Source organism: Stegodyphus dumicola, chromosome X2 (assembly GCF_044657685.1).
Source record: "Stegodyphus dumicola isolate Sdum_Otavi_A_Nest chromosome X2, ASM4465768v1".
NCBI lineage: Eukaryota > Metazoa > Arthropoda > Arachnida > Araneae > Eresidae > Stegodyphus > Stegodyphus dumicola.
Genome location: NC_140781.1, coordinates 111368376 through 111388760, shown reverse-complemented (window position 1 = coordinate 111388760; position 20385 = coordinate 111368376). Strand labels below are relative to the sequence as shown.

Below are 20385 nucleotides of genomic sequence, written 5' to 3'. Positions count from 1 at the left end.
TGTCTACCGACTAATTCGTCAATCGAAATATTTTCGTTTTCAATAACCTCTGTCACTTTCTTCGCTATCGGAAGCGAATTATACGGACGAGGAATTTGATTTAAATGATATCAAAGACGGAGTACATCGAGATGAAATACTACATTTAGTAAGGAATTATAAGCCAAATAAAATAAAAATATCTGCCCTGAAGATAAGGATAGTGCTGACAGATCAACTTCCAATTCATTGTGCGCTGCGGCGTTAAAGATAAACAAAGGATATGCCTTTATCCATTTTTTGCAGCAATTCCACTTTTTGTTTAATGGACTTCGAAACATACTTTCGCTTTGTAGATCCTTTACGTATTAGTAAATATATATCAGAAATTCTATTTGACATAATCGAAAGTTCAAGCTTACTTTTATAAAATTGCTCTAACAGTCTGCAAAAAATAATAAGCCGAATCCAATTTGAAGATTAAGGAACAACGCAATCTGCAACATTAACTGAATCGGATAATTTTAGCTTAACTTATATCGTACGTTATACATTAAACGCGCATTCGTAAACGTATTTTGCGCACGTGCACACGCATATTCGCAGCTTGTTGGAAAATATAGCTTATTTTTAAACCTTTTACTGCATCATCTCTCCTGCTTGAAATGTTTATTTAGTTAAGTCCTTATTTTAATATAATATAGTAGTTACTTCTACTTCTTTTCTTGCTGCCACTGTTTGCATTGAAAACGGACTGTTTCAACCTAATTGAGATGCAAAAACGAAACATGATTTATGTCATCTGAAAAGCCGATAGCTGATTGGTTGCCGTGAGATGACGTCATTCCTACTTCTGCGCCCCTTCAAGGGATGCATGCAGTCCGGTGGGAAAATGCCTTGATTCCAGTTTGCGAGATGATGGTTCCAGATTCAAGTTCTTCGGTTCCGGGGGCTATCCTGTGAGTGACTGCCGTGGGCGGCGTCCATGTTTCTTCAATGAGGGCGGAATTATAAATACGTGAGCGGCGACGACTCCTTGTGCAAACGGAGTTAGGCCGGTTTTAAGTGTTTTCACATTTAAATTTTTCAGGTGTTTTCTTGACCATTGATTTTGGACTTATTGAATGGGTAGCCAGTTTTATTTTTAGGCTGCATAGTCACTATTTAGGACATTTTCATTTTTTTGTTTTTTGTTTGTATAGAATGCCAGTGTTTTGGAGTACAGGTAAAAATATTTGATGAATGATGATTATGTTGTGTTTTTCCTAATACTCTAATATTGTTGACATTTATTTTACGTGTTTTTATTTTTTATTACATTGTTAATAAATTGGTTAAGTTCAAAATCTTTTATTGTCTTCAATGTCTGCACAACATAACTCAGGGAGCTTTCATTGCTACCACTGCTAAATGTTTAATTTCTTTAAACTTTAAACTTTGCTTCAGCATCATTTTGGTTATGGGCCCAGTAGCTCCTGAGTTATTTTTAGTGCAGACTTTTGAAGTTTAAAGTTAATTTAGGACTTAAGAGATTGGGGGGCGATTTTTGTTAAAATTCAAATATGGCTACTGTTAGTGTCATACACAATATTGCTAAACTTGATGCATGTAATTATTTTACATGGTCCAAAGATATGAAGTTTGTCTTAAATGAAAAAAAAATGCATGGCTTTTGGTCAAAGGTATTGAGAAATGTCCTGATTTAGATGATGTTAAGGGTATTGCAAAAGAAATTATTGCCGACTATCAAAATAGAAGTCGATTGGCATTATGGTTAATTTATATGAATGTAAGCCCTGAATATAGAAACTTGATATGTGAAATTGATGACCCGGTAGTGGCATGGAACACGCTTGCCAAATATTTCCAGCCAGATTATCGGTCAAGACATATGTCCCTGTTTTCAGAGTTCTTAAATTGCAAAATCAAGCCAAATGAAAGTATTAGTTTCTTTTCTTCTAGATTAAAACGCGTAACTGAACAGTTAGCTGATATTAATCAGGCTGTAAGAGACTTATATATATGTTTCCAGTTTCTTAGGTTCCTTCCAGATAAATTTGATCAAGTAGTTCAGAATATTTTGAGGTGGCCAGATGAAAAGTTCATTTTTAAAAATGTTGAACTTGAAATTCTAGCAGAGGAAACGCATCTTAATTTAAGAGAGATAGGTAGGGAAAACTCCAATAAGACTATAGAAGTACAAAGTACTCACTGTGAACCCAAATTTAAGCAGATTAAAGGGCTCAAGTGTTATAAATGTGGCCGTCCAGGTCATATTCAAAAATACTGTAGAATGAGAGGTAATTTTTCCAGATCACCCTCACCTGCTTCTTCTGTTTCCTCAGCTGTATCTAGTAGTAATAAAACATCTTCTAAGTGTAAGAATAAACCCAAGTTGAGTAAAAGTAATAATTCCCATGCACAGTCCCATTTTATAGCTCAAGCCAATGTTAACAATTTGGAAGAAAATGATGATAGTTGGATCTTTGATACGGCTGCATCTCATCATTTTTGTAAAAATCGTGAATTGTTTGATACTTTTTCTCCTGTGAAAAATGAGAATATGCTAGTAGCTATTGATGGGGTAACTTTTCCAATTCATGGGAAGGGTACTGTTAAAATGAAATTTGGGGATACGGTTATTTTGCTTAAAGATGTGTTATATTCACCTGAACTGAGACGAAATTTAATATCTGGACCTAGGGTGGATATCAATGCAGCGAGATTTTATGGTAAAAATGGGCAAATTAAAGTTACTGATGATGAGAATAATCAAAAAGGGGGGCAAATCTGTAAAATTTGAGGCATCCACAGTTCAGCATAATAATAGTGAATTATGGCATGGTCGGTTTGGTCATATAAATTATGATACTATTGTCAGGACTAGTAAGAGACATTCGGTTCGAGGTCTTCCCGTGTTAAAGCACTCACCTAATTTGTTTTGTGAACATTGCCAAATCAATAAGCAAAGACGAATCTCCTATAGACCCTTAGAAGGTATTCAAGTAAAGAGACCGCTTGAAAGGGTTTTCTCTGATGTATGGGGACCTATTAACATTCCAGGTAGGAATGGTGAACGTTATTTCGTTTCCTTTATTGACGAATATTCTCGTTATGTGGTAGTGTACCCCATTGTGGAGAAAAGTCAGGTGTTTGAAGTATTTGAAAGGCATATAGCATGCGCGGAAAGATCTTTGAACCTTAAATTGAAATACTTTAGGACTGACAATGGGCGAGAATATGATAATGATCAATTCAGGTCATATTGTAATAAAAATGGTGTAAAGCACGAATTTACAGATGCCTACACTCCAGAACAGAATGGAGTTTGTGAGAGATTTAATCAGACAGCTCTAAATAATGTACGTGCAATCTTACACGATAGTGGAATGAGTTCTGAATTTTGGTCAGATGCAGTAATGTATTTTGCATATTCATTTAATAGAATCTGTTATAAGGGCCAAGATAGAACCCCATTTGAATTATACACTAAGCGGAAACCATCAGTACGTCATCTTAAGGCATTTGGAACGATTGCCTATGTGGGAATTCCAAAGGCTAAAAGAAATTCTAAACTTGATCCAAAGGCAACAAAGGGCCGATTAATTGGGTACAGTGTACGAACAAAAGGGTACAAAATTTGGTTGGAAAATGAGCAAAAGGTAGTAGAAACCCTAAATGCTACTTTTAAAGAGTCGATTGGAATGCAGAAAAGTGGCAGTGGAGCTGCACTGGGCACCCTACCTGATTTGGAATCTGAAGAAAGGGTAGAGTTCCAATCTACTGACACTCCAGTTGGCTATTTTCCTGAAATAGAGGAAAGAACCGATACCAATGTACCTTCTACAATTGGCACTGACACTCAATCTACATTAAGACAAGTAACTTGGCTTCGTAAACCTGTTCCAAGGCCAGACGGCACTCGTACGGATGTGTATTATTTTGAGAGGGGGTCTAATCAAAGACTACGATCACCAAATGATGTAGAAAGGTATTGCACTGAACATAACATTCAGTATGATCCTACCTTGTTTGATTTCAAGGGAAGCAATACTTATAGTGGTGAAATCGACCCAACTGGTACTCCTTCAACGTCGTGTACCCGAGATAGCTGACTAGATGTTTCAATTCCAAACACTTATAACCAGGCAATGAAATCCACAGAAAAGCTTAAATGGATAGAGGCAATGGAAGAGGAAATGGCCAACATGCGAAAGCATATGGTATGGCATCTTGTTCCACTTCCTAAAGACAAGACTCCACTAGGTTGCAGGTGGATTTTCAACATTAAACGGGACGAATTTTGAAACATTGTTCGTTTTAAAGCTCGTTTAGTGGCTCAGGGTTATCGGCAAATTAAATACGATACCTATGATGAAACCTACTCTTCTGTAGTTAACTTTTCAGTAATAAGGCTCTTTTTCTCCCTTTTAGTTGCACACCTTGGATGGGCAAATATACAATGTGATGTGAAAAGTGCCTATCTCTATGCTCCTTTATCAGAGGAAATTTACATGTCCCAACCTCAGGGTTTTGTGGAGCGAGATAAAGAAACTTTTGTATGTCGTTTAGATAGAGCCTTGTATGGTTTGCATCAGATTGGCCGATTATGGTACTACGAGTTGGATAGAACACTATGTAACCTAGGGTTCATCAAGTTTGAGTGGTGTAATTGTGTCTATCGTTTTAAAGATTTTGTCATTCTGTTGGTTTATGTTGATGATATAGTTGTGTTTGGGAAAAGTGAAGTTCAGGCCAAAAGGATATTAAAAGTCCTGAGTTCACATTTTGATTTGAAAATTTTAGGTAAAACAAGAAAGCTTCTGGGTGTGGAGTTTGAATATGAGAAAAATAGTGTTTTAATTCATCAGCAATTATATATAGAAGACATAGTTAATCGATTTAAGTCTTTTAAAATACAAATTACTTCCCTTCTAATAGTTAAAGGTGTGAAATACTCAAAGTCTCAAAGTCCCAGTACACAAGAAGAAACGACTGAAATGATGAATTATCCTTTTAGAAATGTTTTGGGATGTCTATCGTTTCTTTGCAATCGTACTCGTCCGGATATAGCTTATGCTGTTAATATATTTTCTCAGTTCCAAAGCAATCCTGGTAAGTTTCACTGGGAAGGATTACTTAAACTATTAGGGTACGTTTCCAATACCAGACAGCACAAACTCAAACTGGTATGCAAGGAACTGAAGCTCAATATATATTCAGATTCGAATTTTGCTTCAAGCAGGGATGATATGGTGTCTATTGGTGGACAAATAGCTTTGTTGGGAGAATCCCCTGTATCTTGGCGTACATTTAAAGAAAGGGGAGTGAGTTTATCTACTATGGAGGCTGAATTTATCTCCATGACTGAATCAGCAAAAGAATTAGTTTGGTTTAAAAACATTTTGGATGAATGCATTCAGTTTAAAATTGCAAGTAACTATGTTTCGAGGCCAATATTGTTTGCTGATAATATGGCTGCTATATGTTTTACAAAATCACCCATTGAAAACTCAAGGACAAAACATATAGATGTGAAACTATTTTTCATTCGTGATCTATTGAACAGGGAAATTTTTGATTTAAAATATGTCCCAAGTAAAGATAATCTGGCTGATCCCATGACAAAACCGCTGACTAAGCATAACCTGGTAAAATTTTGTGGAACAATTTTCCTATGAAATTTGTTTTTGTGTGTATTTAAATTAAGAGTTTTGTTAATTTGAAACTAATATGTTATAAGTCATATATGATGGATATTAGGTAAATGTAAAATTGTATAGTGTAGAATGTTGTATGAGTGACCAGGGCCCTGGGTAAATGTATTGAGCGTATGATCATATATATGACTTTGTATTGTTTTGTAACATGTTGGACTTTCTTGCTACGGTAAAAATTTTTGAATAATGGGATAAGATTTTCCCAAAGAAAAATTTTCTTAAAAATTTCTGAATGAAATTGTGATATTTATTTATTCTTCTTTTGAATTTTGTAAAGATACTGGCATTCGGTTTTTATTTCAGGTCGGAGATGATGATGTGGGGGGCATTTGTTGGAAAATATAGCTTATTTTTAAACCTTTTACTGCATCATCTCTCCTCCTTGAAATGTTTATTTAGTTTAGTCCTTATTTTAATATAATATAGTAGTTACTTCTACTTCTTTTCTTGCTGCCACTGTTTGCATTGAAAACAGACTGTTTCAACCTAATTGAGATGCAAAAACGAAACATGATTTACGTCATCTGAAAAGCCGATTCGTGCCGATAGCTGATTGGTTGCTGTGAGATGACGTCATTCCTACTTCTGCTATAAGTATCTCGCATCGCTCTGGCACAACCCTGCTAGTTCCTGGTTTCCCGGCTGGTGTGTGAGCAGTTTCCAGCAACTTCAAGGGATGCATGCAGTCCGGTGGAAAAATGCCTTAATTCCAGTTTGCGAGATGATGGTTCCAGATTCAAGTTCTTCGGTTCCGGGGGCTATCCTGTGAGTGACTGCCGTGGGCGGCGTCCATGTTTCTTCAATGAGGGCGGAATTATAAATACGTGAGCGGCGACGACTCCTTGTGCAAACGGAGTTAGGCCGGTTTTAAGTGTTTTCACATTTAAATTTTTCAGGTGTTTTCTTGACCATTGATTTTGGACTTATTGAATGGGTAGCCAGTTTTATTTTTAGGCTGCATAGTCACTATTTAGGACATTTACTTTTTTTTGTTTGTATAGAATGCCAGTGTTTTGGAGTACAGGTAAAAATATTTGATGAATGATGATTATGTTGTGTTTTTCCTAATACTCTAATATTGTTGGCATTTATTTTACGTGTTTTTATTTTTTATTACATTGTTAATAAATTGGTTAAGTTCAAAATCTTTTATTGTCTTCAATGTCTGCACAACATAACTCGGGGAGCTTTCATTGCTACCACTGCTAAATGTTTAATTTCTTTAAACTTTAAACTTTGCTTTAGCATCACAGCTGTAAAGGTTTTATGCGCATGCGCCGCGGCGCATGCGCAGAAAGTTTGTAGCTTTGAAGTCTGGATTATAGATCATTCCAGATTACGGGTGTCCAAATTAACGACTTTTGACTGTAATACGACAGTGAATGGTTGTCAATAAATTTCAAATCTTGTATATTTTAAAATAATAAGTTATATTTCTTACAAGGAAAAAACTGCTTTCTCTTAATATTGAAGAAATACTACACCCCTTACATATTTAAATACAGGGCAGCATACTTAGTACCAAGTATTTTCTACAAAATGTAATACTTATGTAATACTTGTTAACAACCAGCATTTCAGAAATTAAAAAGAACAAACTAACCCCAGTCTACAAAATCAAGTTTGGAAATAATACAAAATTTTGAAAAAGAATTTGAGAATGAGTTTGCTAAATAATGCATATTTTTCAAGATCATAAATAAACACATAAAAATGTACAATTAATGAAAATTATTTTCAAAGCCATATTGAAGTTAAAAACTAAGTTACAGTATTTGTAACATTTGCAGTTTTAGTATGCCAGATATTAGATGTAGAACAGAAATATTTAATCTGGCAGCCAGTTCTTAGCCTGTAAATGTACATTAAATTAATCTAAAACATAATACAAGCAATGTTTATATTTTTAAATAACATTTTAGAATGTTATTCTATACTTTGGAATCTGTAAAACTGTTTTTAGGTGTCATTACGACAATAGGTTTCATACAGATTTCTTTAAATGGAATTAAGAAATTTTAAGGACCATCAATGAAAATATTCATGGACCTATCAGCAAACAGAATTGAATAAATTAAAGCAACTACCTATGCAACTGCCTTCTCTCTTGGAATAATATTTTAACACTCTGCATGCAGGTATATTTCACCATGGACTTAGACGAGTAGCAGTCATTTTTTCGTGAATTTCACAGGAGTTTGGACAGTCCGTAAAATTGCAATAAATTGTTACACACAATCATACATACTAACATTAAATTAAAAATATAATTCCTTGAAACATGTTTATTTTACACTTGTAATACACTGGCAAGAAAAATTAAAGGAATAACTAGAAAAAAGCATTATGTTAAATCTATTAAATGAAGTCTAATGGAAGGTGGTCAGCTGATTGATATCAAGATCATTGTTGAAATTCACCTTCACTACAATGGAATGTGCAAAAGTTTTGCACTGACTCTTTTGCAACATGTGGAAAGAAGTACAAGGGGTTGCTTCAAATTCTAATTTCAAAAATTGTATGGTGGTAGTTGGATAAAATGTTCGTATGTGGAAGGCGGAATATATTGTTGAGAAGGTGTCTGACAACAGAAAAATTGAAATTTCCATAAAAAGACGTCATATTATTCTACTTCAAATCTGCAGTCAAATATTAGCTGAAATCAAAATCGGAAAAACAACCTTGTATTTAGCGTAAGTATATTGAGTGTTTCAATATACTTACGCTAAATACAAGGTTGTTTTTACGATTTTGATTGTCACATTAGTGTGTTTCTCTTCTAGTCTATTAGCTGAAATATTTTCTACAAAATGTAATATTTGTTGACAAATATTTTATGCAAAATGTAATACTTGTTGTTCATGAGGAGTAGAATGCAATTGGGAGAGCTCCATCAAATTGAAGAAAAATTTCCTTTTGGTCTGTGTAATTAGATTTTCCCTTAATAATTCTTTCTGTCATTGAGAGACCAGTTGTTGTAGTTTGATGAGATCCTTCAATCAATGTTCCTGCCATTTGTGAATGCCCACTCAGTGCTCAGTGACTTGACATGTATCCATAGATACTGTGCCATGCCCAGCTTTATTGTTAAACATCTCTCTAGTAGAAAAATACCAGGGATACTAAGACCACTCTGGCAGTACTCCAGCACTACCACAACATCTGTAAGAACAGTAAAACAAAATACAATATGCACAGGAAAAGATAAAGCAGAGCTATGCTAAAGACCTCAACTACTCCATGCCATACGGTAGAATGAATTGAAAATAATAGTGGCTTGACATAGTATTGAGAGTTATAATATTTTTGTATGTTGTACTATAAATATTCATCACATCACTCATTTTTGAATCATTTATTATTGTTGGTGGCTACTAACTTCTTTCCAAATGATGCTTCAGTCCAACACTTCCTTTTGAATGTACCTCTTTATTATTATTATTTTACATGTGCCCCCCCCAGGGGTCGACGTAGAGAAATCTGCGAAGCTACTGGCTAGGATCTGTACCTAGGCAGTCTCGGCCACGGGATATAAAATTTATGAACTTGGTGGTTCTGAAGGGGCTCTGGGAAAGGTCACTTATTGGCCGGCCTCGGAGTCTGGCACGTCCTAGCGCGGCGTGATTCTAGTAATCCGGGGGTTTTCCCCGAGGTCGCTGGGTAATGTCCCGCTGCGACGGCTCGCCCAAGCGACTGGTAGGAGCATTAGACGACCGGTGCTGCCTGGTGTCTTATCCAGGTGGTGCGCTGCTCTCCTGGAGGGTAATAGTGGAGGTTGAACCTCCACGACGTGCCCAAAGGGGGAGTAGACCTGTAGTGGGCTTAGTTCCCGGAACAGGGAAGCCAAAAACTTACTTACTTACTATTTTACATGTGTGTACATACATGTTAACACAAAAGTTTTTTTTAAAGGCATGTCAGAAACAATAAGTAGAGAAGTACCTCATGTGTATCTTTATTTTCAACAATACACCCATACTGTTGTGACTGCTGCCTTGTAGCCTAACAAATAAATAAAATATATAAATACACAAGATATAAAAGGGAAAGGAAACACTTGCTATATACTATACCACACAGTAGATATATATACTATACAGTAGACAATAGACAGTACAATACAGTAGACAATATGCTATACAGTAATAATTTTGGAACTTACACAATATTGCATTTATTAAAAACAAAATCATTTAGGGGATATGAATCAAAAAAATTCTTTCATGCTCATAAATTATTTCAAAAATAACAAAACATATTTAATACTTTTACAGAAAGCTGTTCTAATGCAGAAATATAAAGAAACCAAGCAACTATAATTTCATAGAAGAAACTACTTTCAAGCAAAGGTTAGTGCATACTGTATACATAGGGCTTTAAATTTTTGTTTAAAAATATAACAAGTTATGAAAGAAACATCAGTCAGTTTTTTATAAACTTACATTTTAATTTTTTAAAGAATTTAATAAACAAGTTTTTATTATATTTTTATCTGCCAAATAATACTTCACCTATAAAAGAAAGAATATACATACACTGCTTCTAATAAATGCTCAATGTCGTAGCTGTTAACTGAGCATTCCCTGAAAATAAGCTAGCACAGACAACAGCAAAACAGCATTTCTTTACAGATATTAGATATTTTCTGTAAGATACTGTCTTTTAAAATCGAAATCAGCACTGACTAATACTTAGAAAAACTAAGTAACTGCCAGTACTTAGCTTATGAATAATAGAAATAATCAACACTGTTACCTTTTTAAAGCATGTCATTCTTCAGTCTTATTGAAAAATAAATAATAAGCAGAATTTAGAAAAAAGGGAGATTTCAGTTAATCTGGAGACGTTTTTAATCAAACTTAATTTTTTAAAAATTTAATTTCATAGATATTATTTATAAATTAAATTTACATAATTTTTACTCTTTTAACAGTTGCCAATACTATTTTGTTCACAAGGATTACTTTTAGAGTTTCATTATTTCAGTATCATTATCTTCAAAATTTCTGAAAATTTTCCAATTTTCAGAAACTTTTTAAAAATAATGATGTTTCCAACTAACAAAAATGAGAATTCAACTTCTCACAATTTCACAGGATACTCATCTGGGGGGAGGCAGAATAAAAGAATTTAAAATCTAGTTTGCCTTTTAACTTGTCAAAAGTCATTGAGTACGAATATCAGGTTCTATGAAATGAACAGTTTTCCTGTCACAAAAAATAATGACAAAATAGAAGTATAAGCTGAAAGTGCAACAGAAAATGGAATTTTCATTACATAATGAGAAGAATCTGAACAAAACTGGATTATTAAGTGCATTCTTAGCAATATGAATTGCTTAAAGGAGACCTTTTTCCATAAGAAATTGAACAAAGAGATCACTTTTTTATCTTCAACGGGCTAATACATACTGAACCTTAAATAAATTAAAAAAAAAAAAAATTCTAGTGAGCAAAAACCTGAAAATCTTTACCTGTTTTGAAAATATGAAATCAGTGTTTATGAAGTATAGAAAGAATAAAAAAACATAAATGACTAACACTTTAAACGTACATTGTAAGTAAACTTCAAATCAGATTTAACAATACACAAACAAAGCTATTGCTAATTATTTAATACTTAATTAAGACACAATAACACGCCGAATAAATACTAATTCAGAAGTCAAACAACAAAAATCAGCGTTAATTTACAAAATTTTCACAGGACTAGTTTCGATGGTTTTACCGAACCATCATCTTCAGCTGCAAAACCGCAAATTGCGGTTTTGCAGCTGTTGTTCATTTGCGGTTTTGCAGCTGAAGATGATGGTTCGGTAAAACCATCGAAACTAGTCCTGTGAAAATTTTGTAAATTAACGCTGATTTTTGTTGTTTGACTTCTGAATTACTTAATAGTTGTCTGCTGAGTTATAAAGTTAAAAATATTTTCTTATTTCAAAACAAACAAAAATGCTTCAGGAGAACCTAAAACCCATTTTTAAAATATAAAGAATCAAAATATTTGCATTGCCAAGAAAGTTTGGTGGTACTAATGTTACTTTAACCCCTTAACTGCCGCGGGCGTATATATATGCCTTGCTCAGGTGATGCGTTAACTGCCCCGAGTGTATATATATGCCCTTCCGAAATACTATCATTTCCTTTGCGCTACTACCCGTAAAATTATTCACAAAGCTTTGGAACGCAACACCACAGTGACCTTGACAAAGTATGCGAAGGAGGATACTATTTTAGAGAAGTGTGGGAAGAAATTGGAAAGAGGGATGTGTCTAAAGGAATGAAAGTAATGACTGTGCAGTATTGGCTGGTGTTGTTTGAGTAAAACGTATTTTTTTATTCTGTGTCCTCAGTTTTCATTTATTTTTTGTAGTAGGTTCCAGGAATAAAGAGAGATATAATGGATGTTTCAAACCCATTTATCTTTTTTGAATTATTTTTTGTTGAACTGCTCGTGCTTCATATTGTTACTGAAACTAAACGTTTTGTAGACGAGTATATGAAACAACAGGTTGCAAACGAAAAATAAAGAACAAAATCGTGACATTCAACCAGTTCAGAAGAAATATATATTTTTTTAGGCATACTGATTTCACAAGGTATAACACTGAAACCTGATATTACACTTTACTGGTCTAAAAATAAATTGATCAAAACTCCATTTTAGGGATCTTTTTTATTATAAAAACATCATTTTTATTATACTTACATCTTTTTATTATTACATCTTTATATTTACATCTTTTACTCTAAACATTAAATTTTGTGCATTCATTTTTTTCTTCATTTTGTGAAAGTAAACAGTTTTTAGAAAGTAAAACTTTCACTTATTTTCCCCCCAAATACATCGCATAACTACGCACGTCCGTGTGAAAAACCGTGGCGTTTTCCGCGGCAGTTAAGGGGTTAATGGTGAAGTACCAAGATTTCAGTTGACGATCTAAATGCAATGCGTTACGAGCAACTCAACAGTTATAAATGGAATTTTCCTTATTTTTTATGGTTTGGCAGCACTAGTTTTAGTTTATGTTTAGAAAAAAGACACGTAGGACGTATGCAGGAATACATAATGTTTAATGCTAAGGTGGACTGCCTGTTTCATTTAATTACTTAGGTGGATTGCCAGCTTCAGTAATTACTTATCTCTTTTTCACGGTTTTTTTACTTTAGAACTGATTGAATGGATGAAATTCAGATATCTATCATAAAAAGGTGACTCAAATGATGTGATCATTTTAAAGGTATGTTTATTGATTTATGTATTATTCTGCAAATGGAATTGCTAAAAAACACTCACATATATGAGCTAATTTTATGAAATGCTTCAATGGTTTTAAAAGAGGATAATATCAAAGGAGACAGCATTAAATCTAATTTTGCTAATTTACATAGAATTTACTCTTTGTTAATTGGGAGTCATGAAATAAGCTCTTCATTAATAGAAGATGATTAAAAAATACCAAAATGAGTATGCAATAATAGAAGAATATAATGAAAATTTTATAAAAGGAGAAGTAAACATAGAAATGTATTTAAAGAGAATTCTTAAAGCTGAAAATTCCAGTCGTTCTTCACCCATTTAAAAACCAAAGTTGGTAAAGATAAACTTTCGATATTTGGTGGGAAAATCAAAGATTGTCTTGTTTTTTAAGCCAATTCAAAAGAACATATGAAGACGAAAATGTTGTAAAACAAGACAGGTTTCTATATTTAATACAGTGAAAGAAGACATGTTTCTATATTTAATACAATGTACATCTGAAGGTGCTACAGCTCATATTATCAATAGTTACTCACTGACATGTGAAAATTGTGACAAAACAATTGCATGTTTAAAATTGTGAGCTGACAGGAATGAATTACTAATTAAATTCTATTATATATATGTAAACTTTTAAACTTTATAGTAAAAAATGTTGCTGAAGAAAAACCAAAATTAGATTATCTCTAAGAGCATTAAGCAAGTATTAAGCAAGAATCATAAGACAGCTATTAATTTTGACCTGACGAAGTTTACGGAGGTTTATTATAAGCAGTTACTATTTTTGGCATGGAAAGCAGAAATGATCAAATCAAATTGGAGAGCCAAGACATTGCTGGAAATTAAAATTAGAATTTTAGTTCAAATATTTTTTATCTTACATTTCCCTTCCTCGATCTTCAAAGAGGACTTTTTAGAGAAAAAGGCACTAGGTTTTAGAAAATGAAGAAAAATGAAAAATATAAATCATGAAATGTTAATCTAAACAAATTTTAAATAACTGCAGAATACAAAGTTTGGTGTTATATTTATGAAAATAAGTGAAATTTTTGGAGTCCTATTGATATTTCAGTTTTCAGTCCAATTCTGTAAAAGTTCTTGTTTTCCAGAGACCAAATTATTAACATAATTCTTCAGGAAAAGATTTTTTTTATCTAGGCCTGATATATATATATATATATCAGATATTTTGATATCAATTTCATATTCACAGCTTATTATATATGTACAATATACTCTTGGAAAATTGCTGGGTGTTATAAATTCGTGGTACTTATGTATGATCACAATCACCTTAATAGAAGGCCCCAAATTTTCAGATATGCCCAGCTCTGGCAATTATGTGCATTAACATTTTTTAGGTAATCACGGCCACATCAATCCCTCGGTCAAGCAATGATGGCATTTTTGAATGCTTTTTTTTAAAACATAAATAGTAATATTTCTTGCCTTAATCTCAATTTTAATATTTTGCCTATAGAATCTGCCAACAATGGAATATATTGTGGTAAAATTTCTACAGGAATAGATAATTTTGCAGAAAAAGTGCAGAGGGAACAATGATGACATGCATTTGGTAAATAGCCGACATTCTGATTCCTTCATAGGGTTCTCGGAATGGTGGTGTGGCAGTATATGTCTTGTTTTCCACCATAGCCCAACCATGTTTATCCTTATGTACTAATACAATAACAAAACACTTACTAATAATCTATAAAGCTAAGAATCACAGAGAAATTTCCTTACATTTACCTCAGTGCCTAGAACTGTAATTAAAGTGTTCAGATTTGGATTTTTATGAAATTGGACCATATTTATTAACGGAAAGTCTCCACAAACATCTCCATTAATTAGGAAAAATGCTTCAGGATCCCCACTCTGAATCTGATCACGAAAATGATATATTCCTCCAGCTGTTCCAAGAGATGTATATTCCTGAAGATACCTGGAATAAACACAAAACATCATATACAGATCTCATCATAAAACAACAAACATAGTCAACTCATTAAGCAGTATAGGTAAACTTCAAGATGCTTTATAAAAATAATTCAGATCTGATATTTTAAACATGACCGTCATTGCCATCATAACCATGAAATACAGTAGTTGGATGAAAATTACTCCAAGCATTTTTAAAAATATTTGAAGACACATCCTCCCATGACCTTGCAATGCTCAACACAGGTGATTTTATATTCAAATATTTAAAAAATTCCAGAGCTGTCAGAAAATTTCACTGTCCAGAAAATACAGCATAGGCTATTTTATATTTGCATTTCAGTACACACAGCACTCCAATCAATTGGCTGAAAGATGGACAAACACTTTTCTAGAAAGAATAACACAGCCACATACAGAAATTTCCTTTTGTTAAAACTTAAGAGTGAAGTACGAGACCAACAGTTGTCTAAAATTGACTCTTTTTGCATAATCTGGGAATCTAACCCGTTTAAAATGTTGCCAAGCCTCAGGTATAAAATGATTTTCAAACCAATCATTCATTAATTTTTGTGTCATCCATGCTCTTTTATTTCAATGACAGATGACAGGAAAAATCTTTACTCCTCTAAACGTCCAATATCTTTTTTTTTTTTTTTTTTGACTACAAAAGTTTACATTATACATTCCTACAGTATTTGCACATGACAAACATTGCACATTACCTTTTTATACATTGTTATGTGTTATGTTTGTTAAAAATACAAATGATATGAAAGCAAGCACTGGCTCTAATTTAAAAAAATATTATCTTTCATCCTGAACAATTAAAAAAAAACTTTTTTTTTTACTTATGCAGCTACATTTGTATTTTTATCCATAATTTTTATTTAATATTATCATCAAAGATTACACAGTTTCATTGAGATTAAAGGAACCATGATGATCAGGAATGATTTAATCAACATTTAAACATGTTTAACTAATAACAATTTTGATTAAGCAAAACACTAAAAAGTGCATGAAATGAAAAGTCTGATAAACACTGTTTTCCCAATGAATGACTGTAAAATCAGGGATGTGTGTTCATCTCAGGAACTGTCTATTCTACTTCACTATGCGAAACTGATGTTGTAGGACCACCTTGGACGGCGATACACAAAGCAACACGTCTAAGTACATATGGTCAAACATTTGGTCAATAAAACTATGGATGGTGTCCTGAGGAACGGCTCTCCATTCCCTGTCAATCATTTGCCACAGTTTGTCTACCGAATGCTGCAATGGCAGGGTCTGCAAATGGTGTCCAATTACATGCCAAATGTGTTCAATTGGTGAGAGATCAGGAGAGAAGGGTGGCCAGGGAAGCACCTGTACACCTTGCAGAGCATGTTGGCTGATGCATGCAGTATGTGGTCACGTGAGGTAGGAGATTCTCACTGGCCACAGCATATCATCCATGTAGCGTTGGGCTGTCATAGTGCCCTGAATACGAACTAGAGGTGACCTAGAATCGTATGCAATTATGCCCCAAACCATGGTGCCACACTGTTGTGCATTGAGGCATTCCATAACTACTGCTGGATTGGACCTGTTTCCACATCAACACTATACTCGTATGTGGCAACTATCATTGGAGAAACAGAAGCATGACTCATCTGAGAACATGACTCTGTGACATTGCTCGAGTCCGGCACCATTGCAGATGTTGGCATCTGTGATGTGGGATCAATGGCAGTCTTCTAAATGGATGCCATGAGTACAGGCCACTAGCACCAATCAACGGTAAATGGTTCTGGTCGATATGGGAACATCCAGGGTATCTTGAACATGCTGCAGAATTCAGGTAGAAGTGGCTTGCGGGTGCACCACAATTCATCGACGGATGCGGGAATCCATGAGAGCTGATGTCACTCTGGCTGCACTAACACCCCTCAAACTTGCCACATTTCCTTGTTCCAACCATCATTGCCACAGCCAGTGCACTGTGAATGTGTCCTGGTATGTGTCAGCTGAGATTTGCCATATGGACCAGCCTGCCATTCTCAGCCCGATTAACATGCCGCTCATAAAATCATACATCTACTGGAACTGCCTTTGTTGACGACAGCATGACACTCTTTGCTATTACATGCATCCTCTGAGACAATAAAAAATTTTCTATGATGATTTCCCTAGCAGAAATAATGGCATGAAAATTGAACATTCTGCAAGTTCCTTTCCTTACATCTTCGTCAACGTGTGCTGAACAGCTGCACATTTCACATCATTCGCTGACGTGTGTCAATTCACATCAAGTCTGTGACGTGTGTCTACCATGAAATTTGCATAATTTTCAGGACACTTCTCTTTGGTGTTTCAGTTTCAATGTCGGGAAGTGTAAATGAGTAAATAAAATAACATTTTATATAAGCTATAGATAGATATAAACATACTATACTGCCACCAATGACTTGACACCCATAGGAATGTAAGTACTGGGTTGGTGCATAAATTCAAAGACTTTTGAGTGCACAAGTTCAAAGCCTTTTGAATGCATAAGTTCAAAGCCCTTCATACCTCCCCCCCGTGAATGCAAATTAAGCAGAACATTTGAATGATTACATTTCATAAGTAATGCCAAATCCCACATCTTTTTATGGAGTTTTAACTCTGAATACCAATACAGCTCAGACGGCCTTTCATTCAGACAACCATAACCGTCCTAAACGGCCGAAATTCCAATGCTGTTTTCTTCCCTCCCCTAAGGTATGCAGTTTCTCCAAATGCATTGTATCGGTTTATTGCAGGCAGCTCACCCTAAAAGGATTTATATGTTGTTTCTTATCTTTATTGGTTAGAAGTAGAAAGGATGTCATTTGAAATCTTCACTCTTTGTGTGCTAATGGATGGGGGGTAGTGAGGAAATTGCTTGACTCTCGAAAATCATTTTAGGCAGTTTGGTATTTTAACTTACAGGTTAGCGAAGACTTTGATTTTCAAAGAGTCAAGCAATCTTCATCAAAATCTGAGTCTTCCTGAATACATATCATCAGATAAGAAAAACCTCTTTGCCTAAAACCAAAGAAACCATTTCTTTACTGTACTCTCAAAAACAGCATTAGTGCTGTATACAGCACACAATATTTTTTGCTGCTCCTCCTACACAGCAATGCATGATCTAACACATTACATTCCTGTTCTGACATCTTTTTTGTTCCAAGCATGGTTTTAAGTTATTTATAACTTAAATAAAAGGTTTCTAAGATACCCACATTCCTTTTGTAAGTGATCTGGCACACTTTGTTTGAATATTAATTACTATTGCTTTCATATTTTACATGTTTTTAAGTAAAATTTCTTGATAAATATCACTTAAATATGTTGCATTAGGTTATGACAATCATCAGACATTATAATAGTCATGAAAGCCACCATCAAGTTCCTAACCCTACAAGATAAAGTTTGTTCTTTTAAGTACCATCTTATAAGTCTTATTGTACCTAGAGTTAGATACTTTTTGATTAACCACAATCCCACCATATGTCCATGTAAAAAATACTAATGAAGCAACTGACGATGTCGCCAAAACATATTTTATGATGCAACCCAGAAATATGTGTAGCATATGTATGTGTGAGTATGTAGATTTCTCCTTTTAAAATTTATGGTTATTTTTCTCTTTAGTATTAGTTTTTCTTTTTGAAATGAGTACATTTACTGTACCGAACTATAATGGAGCTGTGGAGTCTGCACTCTTTTAGTTTCATCATGTTGGAGTGTATGCTGAAGTTTTAACTGTTTGTGGGTAATCGTGATCATGGCAGTGCTGAATGCAAAGGTAGTGAAATTCTCTGATTTTTGTCTTAACAAAAACATATCACAGTGCACAAGGGAAGAATATTTTTTTATGTAAAGTGAAGAAATAAAAGAAAGGGGGCAGCACTAAATGTATCACTGAAATAGATGCAAAGATATCCACATAAATGTTTCTCTCTAAAATGAAGACTTTTTTTGTAGAGGTGCAAGTAAACAGAAATTACTGAATTTTGCTCTTATGAAGGCTTCACAACATGTAACATTTTCCTTTTTTAAAGTCTATTAGCCTAATAAAAATAAATATTTATTTTTCTATTTCCAATAAAATATGGTCATAAAATTTCAAGCAGTGTTTATGGAACTAAAGTCTGCATTCTTATTTTACCATATATAACTCAAATGCTTGATACGAGTATAGAACTAAATAATGATGATTAAGCATATCAATTAAAAAGGTGTATTGCTCAAAAATTTGTAAGATGCATTAAACTCACAAACTATCACTATTAAGCTAAAACACAAAATTCAGACATACCGAATATTAACATTGTATTCCCTTATCATCGAAGATGTAAATTCAGTAATGGATTCATCTGCTTGATAAAATCCAATGAGTAAAATTTCTCGCATATTTGGAACTTTGCAGCATGCTTCTATTAGGTGCTGAATTGTAGGAACACCAGCCACAGGAAAAAGTGGTTTTGGAATATCAAAGGAAAGAGGTCGAAACCTAGTACCTGAAAAATAATTTAATGGTATATAAAATATAAGTTAATCATCAGTTTGTGGTACAAATTTGCATGTTGGCAATAAACACAGCACAGGCAACCAGCATGCTTTAACCTCCCTGAGTGACATGGCTTTTCTAAGGAAACCACATTAACAATAATCAAGGTGAGTACTCAATTAGTCTTTCACAAAAATGATAAGATCTTTTGATCCAAACTATCTCAAGAGTGGGCAAGTTTGCATGAGGATACAATTCAGAAAATGTCCTCCTCCACTGAATTTAGAAAGTGAAATAAGTTTTCTTCACTATGTTGCCTTCAGATCACACTTGGTTACCAAGGTGATATTTTATCTCTTATTTGGCTTCTTTATAGTTTTTATACTGAAATTTATGCTGTTAGCTTTTATATTGGAATTTATGCTGTATATTAGCTTATTCAGGATATGGGATGAATGCAGAATGGCAGCCAACATGCATCATTAATATAAAAATGTAAAAATGTTTTAACGTCCCAGTTTCATTTAAAGAATCGTTTTGATAAAGGCCGAGCGGTAAAGTCGCTGAACACTGGTAGTTCGGTCCGAGGTTCGAATCCCGTGAACGTGCTGGCTGCATGAGCGTTTTCGTGATTTTTTCCATGTGTAACGTGTATACGAGCCGGTTTCCCTTAGAAAGTCCTCCACGAAGGCATTCCTCCCATTAGGCAGATAGCCCTCGAGACTTTGCCATAATCACACACACACATTGATAATGGTAAAAATTTAACTTTTATTCTTTACAGACAATTTCAACATAAACTTATTAAAATTAATTACAGTATTCTGAGAAAACGCAAAAGAGAAATATTTTCTGAAAATATTTTTAATGTACATAGCCAAAAGGCATTTGCAGGAGTTTTTTCCCCCTTTGTGTTCGAATTTTCTGAACACTGTTATGAATTTGGATAAAGCAGCACAA

At 34.0% G+C, this 20385-nt stretch overlaps 1 protein-coding gene across 2 annotated transcripts in view; it reads right to left on the bottom strand.

Annotated features, from left to right (window-relative positions):
* Gmppa (GDP-mannose pyrophosphorylase A) overlaps positions 1 to 20385 on the bottom strand; it is a 100302-nt gene that overhangs the window by 57092 nt on the left and 22825 nt on the right. Inside the window, exons 2-4 of one of the 2 annotated variants that reach the window (XM_085809421.1) lie at positions 19234 to 19435; positions 14706 to 14904; positions 9642 to 9701 (exon numbers count right to left, since the gene is read on the bottom strand). In XM_085809421.1, coding sequence (XP_085665547.1) covers positions 9642 to 9701; positions 14706 to 14904; positions 19234 to 19435 — 461 coding nt within the window. The remainder of the gene's footprint in view (positions 1 to 9641; positions 9702 to 14705; positions 14905 to 19233; positions 19436 to 20385) is intronic. The other variant, XM_085809422.1, reaches the window with a different exon arrangement.